The 25,420-nt window shown below is 37.5% G+C and overlaps 1 protein-coding gene across 2 annotated transcripts; it reads left to right on the top strand.

Annotated features, from left to right (window-relative positions):
- The first annotated feature begins 11,772 nt into the window (after positions 1–11,772).
- On the top strand, positions 11,773–25,203 carry LOC113915105 (high affinity immunoglobulin epsilon receptor subunit beta-like). Of its 2 annotated transcripts, XM_027580845.1 has the most exons (7): positions 11,773–11,866; positions 14,856–15,012; positions 15,509–15,640; positions 16,378–16,434; positions 17,054–17,197; positions 18,273–18,374; positions 24,120–25,203. In XM_027580845.1, exons 2-7 carry the CDS (start codon positions 14,857–14,859, stop codon positions 24,279–24,281), a joined length of 753 nt encoding a protein of 250 aa, XP_027436646.1. In that variant the 5' UTR covers positions 11,773–11,866; position 14,856; the 3' UTR covers positions 24,282–25,203. The 2 variants fall into 2 exon arrangements, with proteins under 2 accessions (XP_027436646.1, XP_027436647.1); XM_027580846.1 differs by lacking the exon at positions 15,509–15,640.
- Positions 25,204–25,420: the final 217 nt, after the last annotated feature.

Below are 25,420 nucleotides of genomic sequence, written 5' to 3'. Positions count from 1 at the left end.
CTAATAGTAAAACTTACGAGTCTCAGAGACAAAGAGAAAATCCTGAAAGCAGCTCGGGAGAAGAGATATGTAACCTACAATGGTAGAAACATTAGATTGGCAACAGACCTATCCACAGAGACCTGGCAGGCCAGAAAGGACTGGCAAGATATCTTCAGAGCACTAAACGAGAAAAATATGCAGCCAAGAATACTATATCCAGCTAGGCTATCATTGAAAATAGAAGGAGAGATCAAAAGCTTCCAGAACAAACAAAAACTAAAAGAATTTGCAAACACGAAACCAGCCCTCCAAGAAATATTGAGAGGGGTCCTCTAAGCAAAGAGAGAACCTAAAAGCAGCAAAGAGCAGAAACGAACACAGACAACAGACAGTTAACAGTCACCTTACAGGTAATACAATGGCAGTAAATTCATACCTTTCAATAGTTACCCTGAATGTAAATGGGCTAAATGCCCCAATCAAAAGACACAGGCTATCAGATTGGATTAAAAAACAAGACCCATCAATATGCTGTCTGCAAGAGACTCATTTTACACCCAAAGACACCCCCAGATTGAAAGTGAGGGGGTGGAAAACCATTTACCATGCTAATGGACACCAAAAGAAAGCTGGGGTGGCAATCCTTATATCAGACAAACTAGATTTTAAAACAAAGACTGTAATAAGAGATGAGGAAGGACACTATATCCTACTTAAAGGGTCTATCCAACAAGAAGATCTAACAATTGTAAATATCTATGCCCCGAACATGGGAGCAGCCAATTATATAAGCCAATTAATAACAAAAGCAAAGAAACACATTGACAACAATACAATAATAGTGGGGGATTTTAACACCCCCCTGACTGAAATGGACAGATCATCTAAGCAAAAGATCAACAAGGAAATAAAGATATTAAATGACACACTGGACCAAATGGACTTCACAGACATATTCAGAACATTCCATCCCAAAGCAACGGAATACACATTCTTCTCTAGTGCCCATGGAACATTCTCCAGAATTGATCACATCCTAGGTCACAAATCAGGTCTCAATCGGTACCAAAAGATTGGGATCATTCCCTGCATATTTTCAGACCACAATGCTTTGAAACTAGAACTCAACCACAAGAGGAAAGTCGGAAAGAACTCAAATACATGGAGGCTAAAGAGCATCCTACTAAAGAATGAATGGGTCAACCAAGAAATTAAAGAAGAATTAAAAAAATTCATGGAAACCAATGAAAATGAAAACACAACTGTTCAAAATCTTTGGGATACAGCAAAGGCAGTCCTGAGAGGAAAGTATATAGCAATACAAGCCTTTCTCAAGAAACAAGAAAGGTCTCAAATACACAACCTAACCCTACATCTAAAGGAGCTGGAGAAAGAACAGCAAAGAAAGCCTAAACCCAGCAGGAGAAGAGAAATCATAAAGATCAGAGCAGAAATCAATGAACTAGAAACCAAAAGAACAGTAGAACAGATCAACGAAACTAGGAGCTGGTTCTTTGAAAGAATTAACAAGATTGATAAACCCCTGGCCAGACTGATCAAAAAGAAAAGAGAAATGACCCAAATCAACAAAATCATGAATGAAAGAGGAGAGATCACAAGCAACACCAAAGAAATACAAACAATTATAAGAACATATTATGAGCAACTCTATGCCAGCAAATTAGATAACCTGGAAGAAATGGGTGCATTCCTAGAGATGTATCAACTACCAAAATTGAACCAGGAAGAAATAGAAAACCTGAACAGACCTATAACCACTAAGGAAATTGAAACAGTCATCAAAAATCTCCCAAGAAACAAAAGCCCAGGGCCAGATGGCTTCCCAGGGGAATTCTATCAGACATTTCAAGAAGAATTAATACCTATTCTCCTGAAACTGTTCCAAAAAATAGAAATGGAAGGGAAACTTCCAAACTCATTTTATGAGGCCAGCATTACCTTGATCCCAAAACCAGACAAAGACCCCATCAAAAAAGAGAATTACAGACCAATATCCTTGATGAACATGGATGCAAAAATTCTCACCAAAATACTAGCCAATAGGATCCAACAGTACATTAAAAGGATTATTCACCACGACCAAGTGGGATTTATTCCTGGGCTGCAAGGCTGGTTCAACATCCGCAAATCAATCAACGTGATACAATACATTAACAAAAGAAAGAACAAGAATCATATGATCCTCTCAATAGATGCAGAAAAAGCATTTGACAAAGTACAACATCCTTTCTTGATCAAAACTCTTCAGAGTATAGGGATAGAGGGTACATACCTCAATATCATAAAAGCCATCTACGAAAAACCTACAGCGAATATCATTCTCAATGGGGAAAGGCTGAGAGCTTTTCCCCTAAGGTCAGGAACGCGGCAGGGATGTCCACTCTCACCACTGCTATTCAACATAGTATTAGAAGTCCTAGCCACAGCAATCAGACAACAAAAAGAAATCAAAGGCATCCAAATCGGCAAAGAGGAAGTCAAACTCTCACTCTTTGCAGATGATAGGATACTGTATGTGGAAAACCCAAAAGACTCCACCCCAAAACTGCTAGAACTCATACAGGAATTCAGTAAAGTAGCAGGATATAAAATCAATGCACAGAAATCAGTGGCATTCCTATACACCAACAACAAGACAGAAGAGAGACAAATCAAGGAGTCTATCCCATTTACAATTGCACCCAAAACCATTAGATACCTAGGAATAAATCTAACCAAAGAGGCAAAGGATCTGTACTCAGAAAACTATAAAATACTCAGGAAAGAAATTGAAGAAGACACAAAGAAATGGAAAAACGTTCCATGCTCATGGATTGGGAGAATCAACATTGTGAAGATGTCAATGCTACCTAGAGCAATCTACACATTCAATGCAATCCCCATCAAAATACCATCCACTTTTTTCAAAGAAATGGAACAAATAATCCTAAAATTTGTATGGAACCAGAAGAGACCCAGAATAGCCAGAGGAATACTGAAAAAGAAAAGCAAAGCTGGTGGCATCACAATTCCGGACTTCCAGCTCTATTACAAAGCTGTCATCATCAAGACAGTATGGTACTGGCACAAAAACAGACACATAGATCAATGGAACAGAATTGAGAGCCCAGAAATGGACCCTCAACTCTATGGTCAACTTATTTTTGACAAAGCAGGAAAGAATGTCCAATGGCAAAAAGACAGTCTCTTCAACAAATGGTGTTGGGAAAATTGGACAGCCACATGCAGAAGAATGAAACTGGACCATTTCCTTACACCACACACAAAAATAGACTCCAAATGGTTGAAAGACTTAAACGTGAGACAGGAGTCCATCCAAATCCTAAAGGAGAACACAGGTAGCAACCTTTTCGACCTTAGCCGCAGCAACTTCTTCCTAGAAACATCGCCAAAGGCACGGGAAGCCAGGGCAAAAATGAACTATTGGGATTTCATCAAGATAAAAAGCTTCTGCACAGCAAAAGAAACAGTCCACAAAACCAAAAGACAACCGACAGAATGGGAGAAAATATTTGCAAATGACGTATCAGATAAAGGGCTAGTATCCAAAATCTATAAAGAACTTATCAAACTCAACACTCAAAGAACAAATAATCCAATCAAGAAATGGGCAGAAGACATGAACAGACATTTCTCCAAAGAAGACATCCAAATGGCCAACAGGCACATGAAAAAGTGCTCAACATCGCTTGGCATCAGGGAAATCCAAATCAAAACCTCAATGAGATACCACCTCACACCCGTCAGAATGGCTAAAATTAACAAGTCAGGGAACGACAGATGTTGGCGGGGATGTGGAGAAAGGGGAACCCTCCTACACTGTTGGTGGGAATGCAAGCTGGTGCAACCCCTCTGGAAAACAGTATGGAGGTTCCTCAAACAGTTGAAATTAGAGCTACCGTTCGATCCAGCAATTGCACTACTGGGTATTTACCACAAAGATACAAATGTAGGGACCCGAAGGGGTACATGTACCCCAATGTTTATAGCAGCAATGTCCACCATAGCCAAACTGTGGAAAGAGCCAAGATGCCCATCGACAGATGAATGGATAAAGAAGATGTGGTATATATACACAATGGAATATTATGCAGCCATCAAAAGGAATGAGATCTTGCCATTTGCAACGACGTGGATGGAACCGGAGGGTGTTATGCTGAGTGAAATAAGTCAATCAGAGAAAGACATGTATCACATGACCTCACTGATATGAGGAATTCTTAATCTCAGGAAAGAAACTGAGTGTTACTGGAGTGGTTGGGGGTGGGAGGGATGGGGTAGCTGGATGATAGATATTGGGGAGGGTATGTGCTACGGTGAGCGCTGTGAATTGTGCAAGACTGTTGAATCACAGATCTGTACTTCTGAAACAAATAATGCAACATATTTTAAGAAAAAAGAAAAAGAAGAAGATAACAGGAGAGGAAGAAAAGGGGAGTATGTCAGAGGGGGAGACGAACCATGAGAGATGATGGACTCTGAAAAACAAACTGAGGGTTCTAGAGGGGAGGGGGGTAGGGGGATGGGTTAGCCTGGTGATGGGTATTGAGGAGGGCACGTTCTGCATGGAGCACTGGGTGTTATGAACAAACAATGAATCATGGAACACTGCACCAAAAACTAATGATGTAATATATGGTGATTAACATAACAATAAAAAAATTAAAAAAAAAAATAAACCACTTACCCAGCCACACCAGTGCAAAGGCATGTGGTCCCTTCCAGGCTTTCTGTGAGTGGTGTGTAGTTTGTGCGGTGAGTTAGTCAGGGTCATCAAAAGGAAGCAAACTCTGAGTCTAAGAGCATGCATGTTACATTGTGGCTTGTTGAGTCAAACGCTATTAGTTCTTAAACTTCAGAAGGAGCCTGAACCCAGAGACAAAACAAAAATAACTATGCCAGATACTACCTAGGAACAGAGGTGTAAATGAAAGAATTCTACACAGCAAAACAAAGAAACAAAGTAACAAATACTTTGTTGTCTCTCCATGGGGCAGGAATACCAGGACTAGTGGGCAATATTAATTTTCAACTTCATGGTCAAGATGGTCAACATTATTTCAAGACAAAAGGATCCATAAGACACATGCACTCAGGCTAAGATCCTCAGCTTCCTATAACGTAAATTTACATTACTTACATTGCCTTTCTGGAACTCAGTATAAAAGAGAATATGTCATTCTGAACTGCCTGAGATACATTGCTAAATACTTAATAAATGTCAGATTTCCCACTCTTAAGAATTTAAACAATTGCACAGCCTAACTTCTTACATTTAGCACAGTACCTACATTTTACTTTAAAATATATATGAACACTAACTATCGCATGGAATCAAAGAGACTAATCCTTTTATCTGATCTTTCTGACCAGCACACGCTTCACATGTGTTGTGACTCAGCACCACCAGTGAGGGGAGCACCAGGTTCTGAAGAACAACAGCATCAAGGGACACAGAGATGGATCTTCAACAGAGACCCAGCCATCCACCAGGGCCAGTCTGGGCCAATGCCTTTCCCTCAGGAGGCACAGAGCAACCTGCAGAATTTCTTAAAGGGGAAGCCAGTTATTCTCGGGGCAAGTACTAATGAAGGTCATCTAAGGATTTTGAGGTGGCTCATATTCCCCTGAATTCGCTCTGGATCAAAGCTACATGATTACCTGGGAGAAGAGTTTGGAATGGTCACAATAATTCCCATGTCAAGAGGAAAATAGGACTTTTAAATAAGAAACCACATATGCCATTTAGCCAAATCACCAAACTGTTTTATATTTGGGAACACTGAATGAAAATTTAGGCACTGATCATGGAATTCTCCAAATTAAAGGAATCCTGGGTCATTTACAACCTCCAAATGTGGGGCAAATAATTCTAAGAATAAAACTTATTCCTCCTAACTCAGAGGCATTTTCTCATTTCCCAGGTGAGCCAAATCATGATCGGCCTAATGTATATTTGCCTGTGGATTATGGTAGAGGTCTTCCTTTCATTCCATGAACTACATCTGCACTAGAAAACAGTGTATATAGCTTCATTTCCCTTTTGGGACCAATTTTTGTAAGTAAATTGGAATCACTTTTACCTCTGTATTACTTCCAATATATGTAAAATCCTTAATAGTTATCATTTATAAGCACAAAATTTGGGGGAAAGTATTGAGAAGTATTTGGTGTTAGGAAAAAAGACGACAGAATCATGTTTTCGCAGACTAACTCTTTGCACTTTATCAGTTAATCTCTTCGCACTTTTGTACAGTTAATCATATCCGGAACTGTGTCTACTGTGTCTGGAAAGAAAACAAAACAGATGGTGCATTTATCTACAGTTTCAGAAAATTAAAAGAGGCATAGCGTAGACCAACCTTCATCTCCAAAATGATCAAGCTATCTCCGATTCCCAGGTTTTACTTTGCCTTGAGTTGAGCTCCCAGAATGATTTCTTCCCTCTCCCAACAGTTCATGTTGTCTCTGTCCGGCTCAGATGAGAAATTACCAGTGGTAGATAGCAACCCTATGCATACATTTTACGAATTCCAATTTTACTTGCATTTTAAACAAAATGCACAATCAATCACCTGCCAGGTTCAAGAGCGTGAGAACGGGGACTCTGTTTCTGATTCTCTTTCAGATCCGTGGCAGTGTTGGAGCAAACACTGTGGATGCTGTATTAACAGGCATGTCACTAATAATCCTTGCAATCAAAGTGAGCATATCCTATTACTTCTTATCAAGCATATCAATTCATTATTTCATTACTGTAAGTATTAACAGATCCGGTGAAAAAAAACCTCCTGATATGTATCCACATATATAAAGTTCCTTGCAAACGTCTTTCTTATCACAGGTGGGCAATAGGGCACCACTTAAAACCGACAAATCAATTGAGAAGATCAGGGTCTTGACCCTGAGTGAATAGAATCCCTGAACTATAAACTATTGGTGGTGTTAGGACTTAAGTACATCAGGTGAAGCTAAATAAAACCCTTGTTTTAGATAAGATCAGAATGGGTGCCAATGAATTCACTCAATGATTGTAAATGCTGTCTTCACTAGGGTAAAGAGAAGTCTAGATGTTTAGTCCATTCAGCACAATGATAGACAAAGTCCAGGATCCTTTCTAGAAAGTATATATTTAACAAAACCGACATTGATCTACTGATCATATGGTGAAAATTACTATGAGATAGAAAAGGATCCTAAAACACTCTTATTTTTAGACATCTCAATAAAGCATGGTTTGCAAATGTGCAGGCTTTTTATCAGTTGGTTATGTCAAGAAAAAAGTGAATAACAAGATCTCACTTCATTTGTGTGAAAATTATAAATGAAGGAAATTGCAAATTTGGGAGTCTGTAAATGAGAGTAATTATGTGTATCTCTGCCCAGATTTTATCTGAAGGTGAAGCCAGAGTGGGATATTTCACTACCATTGACAATCTGTCAATCAGTTGTGAAGGAAAACATGCAGGCTCCATGGGAGGAGTTCCCTTGCTCAGCCCTTCCATCTTTCCCCCCTGCATGATTTTAATTGGCAGGGGATTATGTTTATGAAGCTCATCCTCATCATACTGGGACTCATCATCCCAGTGTTGCTGCCTGCATTTGGATGCAGTGCTGTCTGCTGTGATATGACCTCAGTGAGTGTCTGTGACCCAGAGGACTTAGAATGTCTTCTGGGATATTCTTTGCCACTTTTACATTTACCTCTTTGAGTTTCACTGAACCATTCAAAGCATACAAAATATCCAAGACCCTCTGTCATGTTAGGAGCCCCTCACATTCCATTTTGCCACTAGCAGCCACACGCATAAGACTGGACTGGGCACTAGCGGAAGGTTGCTTGGATGGATGTAGGTGTTCATGTCAGAAAGAGAAGAGTGGCCCCAAAGAGGGTCTGTGCATTAAGAGAACCAGGGCCACAAGTGAAATATCACATGATATCATGAAATATCATCTACTGTGTTTTCTTCCTCCACAGGTGGTTGTCAACTTATCCTCCAATGAGCATGGATTTCCCATAGCCACTCTTAATCATGACTATGATGAGGTGGCTTTCCAACCCACTTAATTGTTTGATGTATCAACTTTTGAACTATTCCTGGATTTACTCAAATTGTATTATTGAGAGTAAATCAATAATCAGACAGTAAACAGACTCTTCAGTGGTCTCAGGGGGAGAAAAAGTTACAGATTTGCTGATGTTGACTCTGCTATGGTCTCCTACTCTATCCCCAATTATGATTACATTTGGAAATGATAAGTGAAGCATATGACTCATCAGCATCAGCACTGGCATCATCTCACACCCTTTGTAATATGAAAAAAAAAATGGAACATACCAGAAAGGTTTAGGTATTTGGGACTCTGGTCTGGCCTTGGAAGGTATGTTCCAGAAATGCTCACCTACACAGTTTCTGAGAAGCCATTCACTTCAGACTATAATGCTAACCCTATTCTGGGAGTTGTACAATAGGCCAGCTGTGTAGATCATGCTGTTACTGACACTTCCCCTAAAGAGTACAAATTTCCATGAAATAAATGAATTAAAATAAACCCTGCTCTTATCCTTTCACCTTGAAGTAGTCATCATTTCTTTTTATTTTTCCATTGTAGTGTTATCTGTACCATGAAGATTTGACATCATGAAGTCAGTTGTGGTCTTTTAATCTGAGGGTCCTATAAAACCAATCCAATGAGTAAAGTGTGACTGATGTTTTAAAATAGGAAAATACAGGGGTGCCTGGGTGGCTCAGTCGGCTAAGCATCTCCCTTTGGATCAGGTCATGATCCCAGGATCCTGGGATGGAGCCCTGCATCCACCTCCCTGCTCAGCAGGGAGCCTGCTTCTCCCTCTTCCCCCACCTACAACCCCCCCCCCACTGATGTTTTCTCTCTTTTGCTCTCTCTCATTCTCTCAAATAAATGAATACAATCTAAAAAAAAAAAAAAAAAAGGAAAATACACACACTTTCTGCACCCAGGTTCTGAAAGCAGGTTCTGCTTTTTCAGTGATCGATCCCCTGCAGGTCCTTAGTCTCCTTTGCTTCATGGATCCTGATGCAGCCTGAAATAACCCACACACTACTTGAAAAGGGAGCAGTCATCATCACATTTTGACTTTTTTGAAAGACCTGGAACACTATCAGTTTGTAATCTGTAGTCAAAAGACACAGATGGCCTCTCTTAGTATATGTCTAACCAAAATTTAAGAAGGTACTAGCAGATGGCTTAATGCCTGTACCACCTGCAATGGGATCAGAAACGCAATCCTCTGTATGATTCTGACTTAACTGTTGTCACAGTTTGATAGCATGTTGTCAAGTACAATATATTAATTGGCACTTAGCACTGTCTTAGACACTAGACTCTGGTCTATGGGAACAATAAAAATATAGAAAAAACATCCAGTTGTGGCCTAGCAAATTAAACTTCATCTCTTATTTTAATGTTTTTTTTCCCAGAAAGCAAAGTCTACTATACTCTACTCTCCTATACTGGATTTTTAAAAAGATTCTTTGGGATTTTCTACATATACAATTATGTCTTCGATCGGGATGTTTATATTTCTTAATTTCCAAACTGTAGATGTTTTCTTTCTTTTCTTGCCATATTACATTGGCTATGACTTCCGGTAGATGTTGAACAGGCGTGTGAAGGGCAGATATACTAGTATTGGGGGGACAGGGGAGTACATTCAGTAGGTCACTACTGAGTATGTTGTAACTGTACGTTTTTGTATATGGCTTTTTTCAGATAATAGGAATTCCCATCTATTCCTAGTTTTTTGAGTTTTTTCTTTATCATGAATAAATAAGTTTTGTCAAATACATTTTCTGTATATTGAGAAGATCATATGAGCTTTTGTATTTAATCTGTCAATATGATGAGTTGTTTACATTGATTTTGTTGTTGTTGTTGTTAAACCAGTGTTCCTTTCTTGAAATAAACCCCATTGGTTGTGGTGTGTTATCCTTTGATATACTTTTAGATTTGATTTGATAACATTTTGTTGAGGATTTTTACATCTATCTTGAAAGTTATTGCTAACCTTACACAAGTTAGAATGGTAAAAGTTGACAAGGCAAGAAACAACAAGTGTTGGAGAGGTTGTGGAGAAAGGGGAACCCTCTTACACTGTTGGCGGGAATGCAAGTTGGTACAGCCACTTTGGAAAAGAGTGTGGAAGTTCCTCAAATATTTAAAAATAGGCTACCCTATGACCCAGCAATTGCACTACTGGGCATTTACCCCAAAGATACAGATGTAGTAAAAAGAAGGGCTACATGCACCCCAATGTTCATAGCAACAATGTCCACAATAATCAGCCTGTGGAAGCAGCTGAGATACTTTTCAACAGATGAATGGATAAAGAAGATGTGGTCCATATAGACAATGGAATATTACTCAGCCATCAGAAAGAATGAATGGCCAACTTTTGCATCAACATGGATGGAACTGGAGGAGATTATATTAAGTGAGATAAGTTAAGCAGAGAAAGTCAATTATCATGTGGTTTCACTTATTTGTGGAACATGAGGAATAGCAGGGAGGACACTAGGAGAAGGAAGGGAAAAATGAAGGGGGTGGAATTGGAGGGGGACATGAACCATGAGAGACTATGGACTCCAGGAAACAAACTGAAGGTTTCAGAGGGGATGGGGGTGGGTGATGGGTTAGCCCGGTGATGGGTCCTAAGGAGGGCATGTATTGCATGGAACACTGGGTGTTATATGCAAACAATGAATCATGGAACTAATGATGTACTGTGTGGTGACTAACATAACACAATAAAAAAAAGAAAGTTATTGCTATGTAGTTCTTATGATATCTTTGTCTTGTTTTGGTATTGGAGTAATGCTGACCTCATAAAATAGAAGGGATTATGTTTAATTATTTTTTTCCTTAAATATTTGGTGGAATTAGCCAGTGGTATGGCTAACCAGATGGAGCTGGTTTTGTCTATACATTCAATTTCTTTAAAAGGTATTAAACTATGGAGAACATCTATTCTTGAGTCAATGTTGATAATTTGTGTCTTTCAAGTAACTTTATTTCCTTCCAGATGTTAAATTTATTTCAAAAATTTGTTCACAGTATTTCTTCATTTTCCTTTTAACATCTCTGCATTCTGCAGTGATATCCCTTCTTTTATTCCTTATATTGATAACTTTTGTCTTTTCTCTTTTTTCCTTGGTTGTTCTGAACAAAGTTTAATCCATTTTGTTGATTTTTATTGTAATGTCATCTTAATACAGTTATATGTTAATACTTTGCTCGGTATATTTGAGCCTGATCATTGAGATAGATAGATGCTAGGTAGATAGATAGATAGACAGATAGATATTCCTGAAATTTAAATATCATTGGAAATATATTTATTTTTGTTTTGTTTATGTTTATTTTATTTTAGTGAAGGTATAGTTAATAAGATGCTAAAGCAAAGACCAAGAGAAGTTGGTTGAAAATATGAATTTCCTAGAAATTGCTCCAAAGGAAATAATTTTATTTAGTAAGTTAAAAGAATAAATACAGTCTTTGTCAGATTAGTGGAAAGAAATGAAAAAAGAATGTGTGGAAATGAAACCATCAGTTGGTATTGAGGATTATGGTTATAATGCTTCTAATTTTGTGCAACAAAACATGATGTATATCAACTTTGTCTGAATACACCAGAACTGCTTATCTGGAGTTCTAGGTGTGGAAATAACAACAAATGAGGAAACACAGAGGTCAAAACATAGATTTCCCTCCCCCACATATTGGTACAGTCTTTGATAGTCACAGAAGAGACATAAGCTTAAGAAGACACAGACTCCCACATTCCTGCATCCACCTCCCTGTTCCTGCAGTGGAACAAACCTAGGTAAGTAGACCTTTTTTTTTTTTTTTTTCCATTATCCAGAGCACCAGAAAGTACTTTTGTCTATGTTCTGAGAGGCACAGTTGTAGAACCTGACAGACAGAGACTGGACAGAATGTGGGCTCAAGGCAGAGACAGTTCTTCCTTTCTTTCCATCGGTAGATACTCAATGTCAAATATTTCAGGAATTTTTTTTTTTTTTTAGATAACATAGAAAGTTGCAGTGACTTAGACACATTTGATCTTGTTTTTGTTCCTACTTTCTGATTATGCAAGTACACTTTCTGCATCAGTGGATAGATAGTAAGACTTAGCATTAAGAAGGAAGTTAGTCTCCAGCCCTATTTTCTAGCAGAGCCAATTTAAGATAACAGGGGAATAATTTGGTTAGAATTGTGACATTGAAACTTTTTGTTTATAACGTGCAAGTGCAATTCAGAATGTCAAGAATGGGCAGGGTGAGCTAGCTAAGTTCACAATAGTATTCTTAGTGAGAATCACTTGAGTTTTATAACTAATCTCATAGAGATTTAAGGAAGATTATTAGGTGGGTTTCAAGCTGTATTAACTTATAAAGGGTCATGGGGCTTTGAAGTTAATATTTAAGGTGAGGACAATGTGGTAAACAAGGCTAATTTTTGTACTGTGGAGTAACCAAGAAATACTGTACTGTCCTTCTCTAAATAGGCAACAGAGGTGAAATAGCAGCATTTGTTAGAAAGTTGATGACTGTAAATGTGAAAATCCTACTCAAAATATTGAACAGTTGAATGGTAGCTTAAAGGAGTAGTCAAAGGCTGCACTACAGGCTTAAGATTTGACAGACTATTACAGTATATAATAACATATCTGTAATAACAATTATTAAAGTGAATTTTAGTGAGTAAAAATGTGCCCGGTAAATATTATGGTCAATATTTTGAACCTAAAATACATATTTGTTGAGTGAATGGATGAGTAAATAATGACATTTGCAGTAAGGCATGATAGGAGATACTTTTTGGAGTCAACAGTTTATTTTCCCCCCAACAAAGTTATACTGAAAGCTCTGGTTCCCTCAAACACTCAAACCTGTTATGTGTGGGCTTCAGGAGGCTAAATAAGGGATGTGTTAGTCTGAGCCAGGCTTTATCTAAAGAGCAGATTCTTACTTAGCAGACCTATGACTCTTTGGTCCCACATTTGTAAATATGTCTGTGAGTTTAAGCAAGTTATTTACCATCTTTGGATATAAAGGTCACATTTTAAAAAGATATAATAACTGATTGATGAGATACTCTTTATTTATGAAATATTCATGGAAAAGACTCATCCACTAAAGAAAAAGAAATGTTCTTGTTAGCACTCCAGTGTGATCACATAAGATAAATTCCTTGTTTCAACTCCTTCATTGAAAGCAACTATTGGGAATAGAAAAATTGAATACTTAGGATTAATCTTAAGTGTCCCATAAGAGTTCCATATCATGATATCTTAATCTTTTCATTAGAACTGCAAAGAAATTTACACATGCAAACATTACTGGGACCAGAGTACACTGCTACCTTTTTTTTTTTTTTTTTTTTTAAGAAATCTGGCATGGATCTCAAGAGTCAGAAACTATGTTTCCACTTTGACCCAGGAATTTTATACATAAGCAGTTATATGAAGGGTCTAATTCCATATAATTAGCATAATGGGAGGAGAAAACATAAGAAGAAATTGTGTGAAGTGTAATCAAAACTAAATTAAAACATAATAGGGAGAGTGATAGAATTCATAAATACCAGTGCAATAAGGAATAAAGTCTGCCCCTATTTTCCAAACTTAATTTAATGTTAGTAAATATTCATAAAATTGATATAGTAGAAGATGATAAAGAAATAAGAAGCTAACATTTTGCAGGGGAAAAAGGTTAAAAATGAGTTAGTTTTCAAGGGTGGCCATTCTGGGGTTTGCTCTACTATGGAAATCCATTATTGGTTTTGACAACAAGTGCCAAAGCATATCCTAACTTCTTAAGAAGATAATTGAGAATTTATGCTACATTTTTACATATCTGATGATAACTAGGAAAATTGGATGCATCATTTCCAGTGTCACACATATGAAACATAAGCATGATTGTATTTTATGTTGACAAACCTGGGGCTTCAACTAAATATAGCATATTCATTGTCACACAGAAATTAAAGGTAAGGTGGCTTTTATATAGTGTATTCCCAGGTCTCTCTTATTTCCGTAGAGTAATTAGGGATACTACCCCTATTCTCTTTCATCCTCAAAACTATCTTGGATTGGATGATAAATTATGTGATACATTTAATTAAATTAAAGGGAAATGTCTTTAATTCAGATCTATTTGTCTTTATTTTTTTTTTAAAGATTTTATTTGCTTGTGTAAGAGAGAAAGAGTGAGCACAAACGGGCGGGGGGGTGGGGGGAAGGGGGCAGCAGGCAGAGGGAGAAGCAGGCTCCTTGCTGAGCAAGGAGCTCTACTCCATCCCAGGACCCTGGGATCATGACCTGAGCCGAAGGCAGACACCCAACCAACTGAGCCACCAGGTGTCCCTCTATTTGCCTTTAAATCCCAGGTTATTTTCACTTGACCATGGATAAGGCTAAATAAATATATCACAACTCCCATGGTGGGTACTTTTTTACAAGTCTGTGGCCACATGCAACTTAAAACAAAAACACAAAAACACAAAACCAGGCTTGAGATTTATAGCATTCCTTAACCTGGGAGGATATCTTATAGTTATGTAGGATTTGATATTCCTCAACCTCTCTCATCTCTCTCCTTAATTTACACTGTTGTTTATCACACCAGTGATATCAGAGTCAGCAGCATGGACACATGAACATCACTTGGCCAGTGACTTCTCTTCATATATGATAAAGACCTCAGATAAAAGAAGCCCGGTATCTACTTCCCTCACAATAAGATTAACAATATTTGGCATATGATGGTGCATATCTGATGCTACTAACAGACAACCATCTATTACAGAATGAACAAAACTTTGAATTCTGATAGGATGCCTGCGGACATTCCTCCAAACCAAAACCAAAGTACCCCATTGGGAAAGATAGAAACATCTAGTACCCTGAAACATCTACTAGACAAGCTGCAGAAATTCCTGAAGGGGAATCTAGAAGCACTGGGGGTAAGTAAGTAAGCCACTAATAAAGAGTTTTGAACCAGGAGAAACTGGGGCATATGAGGGTGAAGGATTATTTTGGCTGATGAAGTGGTTGGCATAGAGGCACCAGGTTATGACCTGTGTCAATCATTCTGTGGAGCGGAAGAAAGACACTTTGATTAAAAGCAAGGGACCATATTTATATGGGCATGGGAGGGGTGCATTAAGAGGAGACTGCAAATGAGGCTCTTGGGTGAGCCTCATTGTGACTGTATCTTATTAAAGCAAAGTTGACCTATATGGGCTGGCCTCTGGAAAAAAAAGCACTCTCCAGGATCTGACTCTTCTTAGCAGATCTTCTAACAGTATTCAAGGGGGTCAATCCTATGGATGACCAGGATGTTTGGACCAGGTGATTCTCTCTCCTGAAAAATGCTCACCTTTGTCTTTAAAACATGTATTTTTTTGTTGTTGTTAATTTTGATGGTTTGTAATTTGGTTTGTTTTGTCTCTTATCCAGGTGGCTCAGATTATGATTGGTGTGAAATGCTTCTTATATGGGATAATTGGATTTCTTACTCCTGATTTTGAAATGTACAGAATCATTTTCTTCTCAATTTACACAGGCTTCTCCTTCTGGGGGGCATTGTCTGTGAGTATCTCACATCTAAAATTATAATTATTCAATCATTTATTCATTCATCAGCTCAACACACAACTTGTATGGCATCTTGCCAATTCTAGAATACTTGCAACGATACTTAGTTAAAATTGAATTTCCAACCTGAACTTTAATATATATTCTAATGTAACACTTTCCTTAAGCTCTATTCATTGCTGTGTAGTATGATACTATTCAGTATAATCTTGCTGTTTTGCTCAAGGAGAAAATCCTGGGTTTGACACATGGAAGAAGTGTCTCTGAAATGTAATAATATTTGGATCGGAGAAGATGCTGGGGATAGGGAAGTGTTGCTCTTCTTAAGTCATCACACTTCTTGGCCAAATACATTGAGAAAAATGCCATGTAATCTGAGCTCACATTTTTCCCTTTACTGCACCCCAAAGTGTGTCTTTGAATTATATTTACTCTACTTATTTTATTTTCTCCACATTGAATAAGTAGTTTTCCGCTGTGGTTTTTATGTCCACTTCTCTTATTTATTAGCGAAAAGAATTTTACTATTCATAAGAATAAAAGTATAATTATGGTACTTTAATTGTGCAGTGCACACACTTTCATGATTTGCTTTCCTCTGAGTTCTGAAGGGGTGCCTGGGAGGTGCGGGGCACTAGATAGGAAGAGAGATATGCATCTGGCAATGGGGTGGGAGGGTGAGTTTGGAAGAAGCTGCTACTCTGCAGACACCTTTCTTATCTTATAAACAGTTTATCATTTCTGGAATTCTGACTGTTGCGTCTGCCAAGAAGCAAACAACATCACTGGTAAGCTAACAAGTTTTCCATTTGTCATTTCCATTTGTCAGAACTTATAACACTCTTGACTTTCCCATGTGAAGGCCAGTCACCCAGGGGATTCATCATTTTATAGTATATTTCATCATGTAACTGTCCATTTGGCCCAATGAATCATGTGATCATCCTATAGCTAAACACAAACAAGCTAGATCTCCTGGGATTTTAGAAATTCTGATCCCCATATCTTGTCACCATAAGAAGAATGAGTAAAGATTTATCTAGCTATTGAAGCCTTTTTATGGTATCGGGTAGGGCAATGTTAATAAAGATAAAAGCATGGCTTAGGCTTGAGCAAGGCAGACTTTCATTTTTGGTGGAGGGAGGACCTAATACAGGGTTAGAAACTAGAGATGCTAAAATGTCCATAATGTTTTTATCCTATCCATGGTATGTCTTTAAGAAAGATCAATCCTCTCCAACGTTTCTTCTCCCAATTGTGATTTGCCATTGAACTGAATTTAATCCAGGGATGATGAATGCCTGTAGATGCCATGGCTAAGTTAAGTCAGAATTCTTCTCCCAGTTTATAGGGTCTAGAAACCCCTGGTCCTTAACTTATAAGCTAGTTATTTCCTTTTTTTTTCAGCTGAAAGGGAATCTAGGTGCTAACATTCTCAGCACCTTGGTCTCGATTATTGGGATCTGTATTCTGTCATACAATTTAACAAAAAACGGCTGCTATGATTGCAAGAAGGAAACTTTCTGTTTAGACATCAAATTAATTGCAAATGTAAGTATTATCCTCCTGAATTCTGGGAAGACTGAATGTTATCTGAGCACGATGAAGATGAGACATGATCATTGGTATATTTCAGGAACATGACAAAAATTCTTGCTTTGCAGATTCCTTCCAAAAGCATCTCTACAGGTGTCACATTTAGAAATAGAAAAAACTATTTCTTTACAGTAGCACAGAGCCCCAAATTCTGTGAGCTAAATTTTATTTTTCAAGAAAAACTGGTGAAGAAATAGAATGATACTAAAATCTGAGTCAAAGATTGGGGTAATTTTTACTTTATCCTTTATTATTTTTAAATTATTTTCTATCATAATATTCATTACTGCTAGGAATTTAAAAATAAGTATTACCTAAAGCTACATGGAGAATGAATACTTATTCTGACTTGCCACCAGCTAAGAGTAGACCCTTTTTTTGCAATAAAGCCATGTGAAAGTAATGGAGACGAATGGTCTGAGGCCCAGGAGAAAGAAGTCAGTAAGAAACCAGTAAAAGAAACCAAGAACACTGGAGTGTTGGAAGACACATTTCACTTATTAGGAAAATGACAAAAAATTTCACACCCTAAAGTGTATTCCAAATTTAGGAAACTTTCTGGTTTTAATTAGAATTGAGACTAATGGAAAACTGGAAAATTTTAATATCTCACTGGGGAGATCTGCCATTTCTGCCTTGTATATTGAGAAGAGTCAGCTTTGTAAGCATTGGCAACATTTCTGATATCTATGACAGACTAATAATAACTTCAATAATAGTATAACTAATAACCCACCACTACCACTACCAATAATAATAAAAAATGAAATAATCATTGTGAATTCTGAAATGTCATCAAGTTTAACTTCCCATCTTGTATTAGTATATTCAAGAATATTGACTATCATCTCCAGCTCTTGTTTTTCTACAGCAGCACATATATTTCTGGGTTCAGATCCAACCTCGTGCCACCATTTTGTATAATGTAATGTGTTCCCTTTTGAGGGCCTGATGTGGGGCTCTGAAATAAAACTTTCCAAACTATCATCAGGGTGGAAGGTAATGCATGACATTTTATTTTCTTTAACAGGGACTTGTGATTGTCCTAATTCTCCTAACTTGTCTGCAAATTTTAATTTCATTACCTCTCTCCATGCTCAACTATGATGTGGATGACAAGAATATTCACTGGGTAAGTGCAATTCTCGGAAGAATGAGGATGATTTCAACTATTTCGTTAGATGATGCTGTCAGTGACTTTTTTTTCTTTTACCTTTGGTAAAATGAACAAAAATATAAACTATAAGTGATTCTATGGACAACCTGGGAGCTACTAGTTGTGTGTTGAGCACACTTGGAATACACAGTGTATAATTCTCTAGTCCATACATAAACTCTCACTGAGGGGTATATATCCATGAATTCAAACATCCATCCGTCCATCCGTCCATCCATCCATCCATCCATCCATTAATTTACTGTATGAAGTACACTCTTTAGTGTGATGAATATACAAAGTATCTATCATTCAAAAAATAATGAAATCAAGGTATAATTAATTTAAAAACCTGAAGGAGATGACATATATAATTGCAGGTATATACAATTGAAAATAAAATAAACTAAGAAACACAAATATAGTTAGAATTTTATGTTTTATTATCACACGTAACAAATATAGGTAGTACAGAGCTAGTAGCATACTTTCCCCAACCTCATCAACTGGCTCTTTTTGTGTGTTGAAATTACTGCCATGGCTGTGTGTCAGTTAGAGTTAATTCAAACAGAAAATGGAAAGTTTTATGGCATCAGAACTCCCCTCATTTCAAGTATATAACATTTATCACAAGCATTGGATTCCATGGTTCTAAGGGCTAGTTAAGCAAGTCTGAATTCCTCAGGGCAGTCAGTCAGGAAAGGAAAACCATGGGTGGGATGGGCCCAGGGGCATGGCAAAAGGTGTCACACGTAAGTAGAATTTCTTCTCTTCCACCTTTTATTGTAAGCCAGAAGAAGCCAGGCTTTTCCTTCAGTGCTTTGGAAATCTCAGTTTGTTATCCAAGTTTATCATTTACTAGTTATGCTTTCCACATAACTGTCCATAACTGTCAGAGAACCTTCTGTTAGATTTCTGCCGCAGCACCACAAGACCCTCTCTCCAGTTTCCAGTAATATGTTCCTCACTTCTTTCTGAGCCAGACTGACAGCATCCTCAATGTCTTTATTTCCACTAGCAAACCGTTTGAGGCATTTTAGGCTTTATCTATACTGTTCCTCAAAATGTTGCTCCTCCAAGTTCTTGAAAATTTTGCTCCGCAAAATTTTCCTCAAACTTGTTTCATCCCACTGCCTAATTCCAAATATCCTCTGTATTTATTTACAGATCCTAGATATACTTACAGCAATAATATTGTATTGTTACCCCATTTCCAGTACCAAAACACATGATAATTTTTGTTGTTGCCTGACAAATTGCCACAAGCATATCAACTTAAAACAATACCTACCACCTACTTACTACCTCACAGCTCTGTAGGTGAGAAGTCTGGGTGGACCCGACTGGATGCTCTACTCAGAATCTCATAAGGCTGAAGTCCATGTACTGGAGGCACCAGACTCCTGGAAACTCTGGAATGGCCTGCTAGTTCATTGTTGTTGTTGGCAGAATTTGGTTGCTTGTGATTATGGGACTGAGATGGTTGGCCAGGAGTCACGTACGTTCAGCTCCTAGAAGCCCTCTTGGATCTTTTCAAGTGGTTCTCTCCATTTCAGCAACAGAGAACTTCCTCTTTGTCAAACATTTCTCATGCTTTCAATCTGACTTCCTCTTCTACCGTCCAGAGAACACTCTGTTTTTAAAAGACTCCTATAATTAGATTAGGCTTATCCAAATACTGTCTTTTTTGGTCATATGATATAACATAATTACAGTAATAACACCATAATATTCTGCCCACCTCAGCTCTGTTCTTCATATTTGTGCAGCATCCACTGAGAAAAGATACAGAGAAGGGAAAGACATATTTATTCTTGTAAGGTCATGGATTTGAAGTGAAATGTATCCACTAGACCAACAGCGTCACATGATCACACTGACCTGTAATGGACGCTGCAGAATTCTGTTAGGCTCAAATCTAGCTAAAGTAGATAGAATTTCTATTATTAAAGGAAGATGAGCATTCTCAATCTCATTCCTCTCTATAGGCACCAAATATAAACATCTACCTTCCTCCACACACCTAAAATACATTCACCAATTCACAAAGGACGATAATCCAAGCCATTTAGTGCCCTGGAGTCTTTGTATATTTGTAGTTCTCTCCAACAAATTCAGAAGTAGCTCATTGCAATGCGGGCCGAAAGACAAATTATTTGCCCCATCTCTATTCACAACTATTACATATATGTGGAATGGACCAAAGATAATGATAAAACTTCAACCTGGACGGAAAAAGAGAAATGAGAAATCACTATAGCAATTACAATATTTTTGAAGGCAGGAATTATGGAGATTCCCTGCCCCCAAAATGGCATAAAATACTTAAGTTATACCATAGTTCATGTCTCTGGGAGGTATTAACTTATTCCTTTTCCTCTCTGGCTCTTTGTACGCTAATTTTCATGTCCATCAATAGAGTAGACACTGGAGAGTATACTTTTCTTAGGTATTTCTCAGTATTGGTATCCTACTCTCTGATGGTATAGGTGGTGTTGGAATTGCTTTATATTTCAAATATTCCCTGGCTATTGTAAGCCAGGTCTTTGCTTTCTATGGCAATATACTCTCACCAAAAACAGGGATGGAAAGGTAGATCTCTTATTCTCAAAATATGGCTTTCACCTCTGGATCCAGCTCCTACTATCACATCCACATCCCACATCCAGCAGAAAGGAAAAGGGAAATGGGAATACATACCCTTCTTTTTGAGTGTGTAACTCCAAAATGAGACCTGCTATTTATTCTTTTTTTTAACTTATTTTTTCTTTAAATTTTTTATTGTTATGTTAATCACCATACATTACATCATTAGTTTTTGATGTAGTGTTCCATGATTCATTGTTTGTGCATAACACCCAGTGCTCCATGCAGAACGTGCCCTCTTTAATACCCATCACCAGGCTAACCCATCCCCCCACCCCCTCCCCTCTAGAACCCTCAGCTTGTTTTTCAGAGTCCATCATCTCTCATGGTTCGTCTCCCCCTCCAGTTTCCCCCCCTTCATTCTTCCCCTCCTGCTATCTTCTTCTCCTTTTTTTTCCCTTAACATATGTTGCATTATTTGTTTCAGAGGTACAGATCTGTGATTCAACAGTCTTGCACAATTCACAGCGCTCACCATAGCACATACCCTCCCCAATGTCTATCACCCAGCCATGCTATTTATTCTTACATTTGCTGGCTACTTAAATTTTTGCCCATACTTAGCTGCAAGAGAGCCAGGAAATATAGTCACAATTTTATTTCCATTTTCCAGGTTAAAAACAAATTATACTGTTAAGAGAAGGGAAATGATATTAACAGCTCCATGGGTTAGTTTTAAAAACTATGAAAATACAATAATCATCCTTTATTTAAAAAACCTCACATTACTTTCTCTCATCAAATAATCATTCATTATAAGAGACAGATATCAAATCACAAATACAAAATACAAAAATACTTAAAATTTTATATACATAATTACACATAATGTGTTCAGACACTCAAAAACTTACATTCTATTATCAGCTCATTATTTTCCAGACCATCAGCAATGCACCATATATACAAATGTCCCAATATTAGCTGGGCTGACAGTCTTCATACCAAAATGATAAAAGAAGGCAAAAGCTCTATTATATCTCCCTATTTCTGTTCAAGAATTATTTTAATGGGTATGCTTATATTTCCTTTATCTTCCTAAAAACTAAACAGTAATAAGCCAAGTAGACTGATACTCACCTGGCTAAACATCTGGAAAAAAATAATCATTGGGTAGTTCTTTTTTAACTTTTTATCTAAATTACAGTTAGTTAACATACAATGTAATATTAGCTTCAGGTGATGTGGAGATCCACTCATCCTGGGAAATGGCTGTGGCCAGAAAGGGGGCCACCCCCTTGCCCATAGCACAATGCACCTTCATGGGGAACCTGGTGCTAAACCATTCTTAGACAACCAGCTTCTGGGTGGGGGTTTTCTACATAGCAGAGCGGCTCCTTTGCTGCGATCTATTGAAGGTCAGCCCTCAACACAAGGGTTTGTAAATAAAATGTAAATAAAATTTTAAAAATATTACCTTCAGGTGTACAATATGTGATTTATCACTTCCATACAACACCCAGTGCTCATCACGACAAGTGCGCTCCTTAATCCCCATCGCCTATTTCACCCATCCCTCACCCACCTCCCCTCCGGTAACCATCTATAGTTAAGAGTCTGTTTCTTAGTTTGCCTCTCTCTCTCTTTTTTTGCCTCTGCTCATTTGTTTTGTTACTTAAATTCTACATATGAGTGAAATCTTATGATCTTTGTCTTTCTCTCACTGACTTATTTCACCTAACATAATACTCTCTAGCTCCAGCCATATTGTTGTGAATGGCAAGATACCATTCTTTTTGATGGCTGAATAATATTCCATTGTATATATACACCACATCTTCTTAATCCATTCATCAGGTGATGGTCAGTTGGGGCTGTTTCCATAATTTGGCTATTGTAGATAATGTTGCTATAAACATTTGAGGTGCATGTATCCCTTTGAATTAGTATTTTTTTTTAAGATTTTATTTATTTGAGAGAGAATGAGTGAGAGAGAGTGCACATGAGAGAGAGGAGGGTCAGAGGGAGAAGTAGATTCCCTGCTGAGCAGTGAGCTCGATGTGGGACTCGATCCAGGGACTCCAGGACCATGACCTGAGCTGAAGGCAGTCGCTTAACCAACTGAGCCACCCAGGCGTCCCTCTGAATTAGTATTTTTGTATCCTTTCAGTAAATACCTAGTAGTGTAATTGCTGAATCATTGGGTAGTTCTATTTTTAACTTTTTGAGGAACCTCCATGCTATTTTCCAGTATGCATTTACCAGTTTGCATTCCCACCGACAGGGGGAGAGTTCTCTTTTCTTCACATCCTCTCCAACACCTGTTCCTGTGTTGTTGATTTTAGCCATTCTGACAGGTGTGAGGTTATATCTCACTGTAGCTTTGATTTGCATTTCCCCGATGATCAGTGATGTTGAGCATCTTTTCATGTGTCTGCTGGCCATCTGTATGTCTTCTTTGGAAAAATGTCTATTTCTGTCTTCTGCCCATTTTTAATCGGATTATTTGGTTTTGGGGTGTTGAGTTTTATAAGTTTTTTATGTTTTGTGTACTAACCCTTCATCAGATATGTAACTTGCAAATATCTTCTCCCATTCCATAGGTTGACTTTTAGTCTTATTCATTATTTCCTTCACTGTGCAGAAGCTTTTTATTTTGATGAGGTCCCAATAGTTCATTTTTGCTTTTGTTTCCCTTGCCTCAGGAGACATATCTAGAAAGAAGTTGCTATGGTCAATGTCAAAGAGGTTGTTGCCTGTGTTCTCCTCTAGGATTTTTATGGTTTCATGTTTAAGTCTTTAATCCATTTAAAATTTATTTTTGTCTATGGTGTAAGAAAGTGGTCCAGTTTCATTCTTTTGCTTGTTGTTGTCCAGTTTTCCCAACACCATTTGTTGAATCATTGGGTAGTATTAGTCATGACTGAAATTGACCTCACCCTCTACCTTTTTGGAGAGCAGCCAGTAGGCTCCTCTGGGCCCAAAGTACACACAATTTATCTTTGGAGTAAGATAGCATATATTTGGAGACAAATCATTGAGGACTTGGATTATATTATTCTTAATGGCTTATTTTACAGACTTTACAGATTATTCCCTAGTGGGTTTTTTTTGTTTGTTTTTTGTTTTTTACAGATTTCTTTATTGTTTTGCTGGAAAACACCTTCTGAAGGTCTTTACCAAGATTTATTTCCTCAAACTTCAATCTATCAAGAACTTGAACGTAAGAAAGAAACACCTTCACGTTATCCCACAGATACTAGCAAACAAATAGGAGGCTGCACTTCTGTATTTTGAATTCACAGTGATAGCAAGAAGCACATACTGGGACCACTGAGGCATAAATATACATGTGTATATTTATATACACAAATATACAATATGTGAGGATACAACTGTGTGGTTCAGAGTTATAACGATAGCAACTGGCATTTATAATATTAAGAATTTGGTTGTCACCACTTTTTTTGTTATGTTTGGATGTCATCACAGGCTAAGTTTACGCTCTGTTACAAAACTTAACCTAGAAATATTGATGGCTTAACACATCAGAAGTTCATTTTTTTTTCCTATTTTTCATGTTCATTATTAGTTGGCTATTCACTTTAGACCCACACTGATATGGGTTCTACCAAATAGAATGATATCTCAAAAAGTTGTTTTTTTTTAATTCTGCCAAGGTAGGGAAAGAAAAAGTTAGAAGTCGGACCTTTGGCAATTAGGTACTTTGGTCTGGAAGAAGCATGTGTCTCTTTTTGCCACAGTCCATTAAACAGTCATTTTCTCAGCACTGTGTGGGAGACAGGAAATGTAGGGTGACGTAAAGTTCTGAAGTTTAGCGTTTGATGAAAAACAGTGAAGTAAACATAGTTTCCTGAACTAATTGTGAAAATACTTTGCAAGTTTGGTCCATCACTTTTACACTCTGTGTGTTTGGGTGTGTATCTTCTGTGACTAAACATCAGGTTTATTTATCTCTCAAATCGTCCAGCTCGTGCTTACTCAGTTTAGATTGGGATATCCAGCAAGGAAAACAGTAAATATAGGGAAAAATACTTTTAACTATATGAAATACTATAGATTGGAGTATTTCATTAATATAGTGTTAGGTTAATTAATTATACTCTATCATTCTAAGTACATTAAGCTTTTCTGTTGATATTTTACATAAATAAGCTCATATATAAAAGCTTGTGTTGCTTAATTGGCCCACTGACAAGTAATCAAAATGTTACCCCATTCTTCTTGAATAATACAACCAAAAATTTTCCAAGTCCAGCAAAATTAATACTATGTCCCATGAGCTCAAACAATTCCATTTCTGTTCTTATAATATAGAATATATTATAATACAATAACCACTAGATACATATGGCAATTTAAATTTAAATTATTTAAAATAAAAAATTTTTTAAGTCTATTTTCTTGGTCTCAGT

This window comes from Zalophus californianus, chromosome 11 (assembly GCF_009762305.2).
Source record: "Zalophus californianus isolate mZalCal1 chromosome 11, mZalCal1.pri.v2, whole genome shotgun sequence".
Classification (NCBI taxonomy): domain Eukaryota; kingdom Metazoa; phylum Chordata; class Mammalia; order Carnivora; family Otariidae; genus Zalophus; species Zalophus californianus.
Note: the sequence above shows the minus strand (reverse complement) of the source record. Positions and strands in the feature narration are given on the sequence as shown.

Coding starts and splice junctions, on each gene's coding strand:
- LOC113915105 (XM_027580845.1), top strand. CDS start 14,857: ATGAACAAAACTTTGAATTCTGATAGGATGCCTGCGGACATTCCTCCA. Junction 15,013..15,508: donor GGAATCTAGAAGCACTGGGG/GTAAGTAAGTAA, acceptor TCTCTTATCCAG/GTGGCTCAGATTATGATTGG. Junction 18,375..24,119: donor ATGACAAGAATATTCACTGG/GTAAGTGCAATT, acceptor TGTTTTTTACAG/ATTTCTTTATTGTTTTGCTG.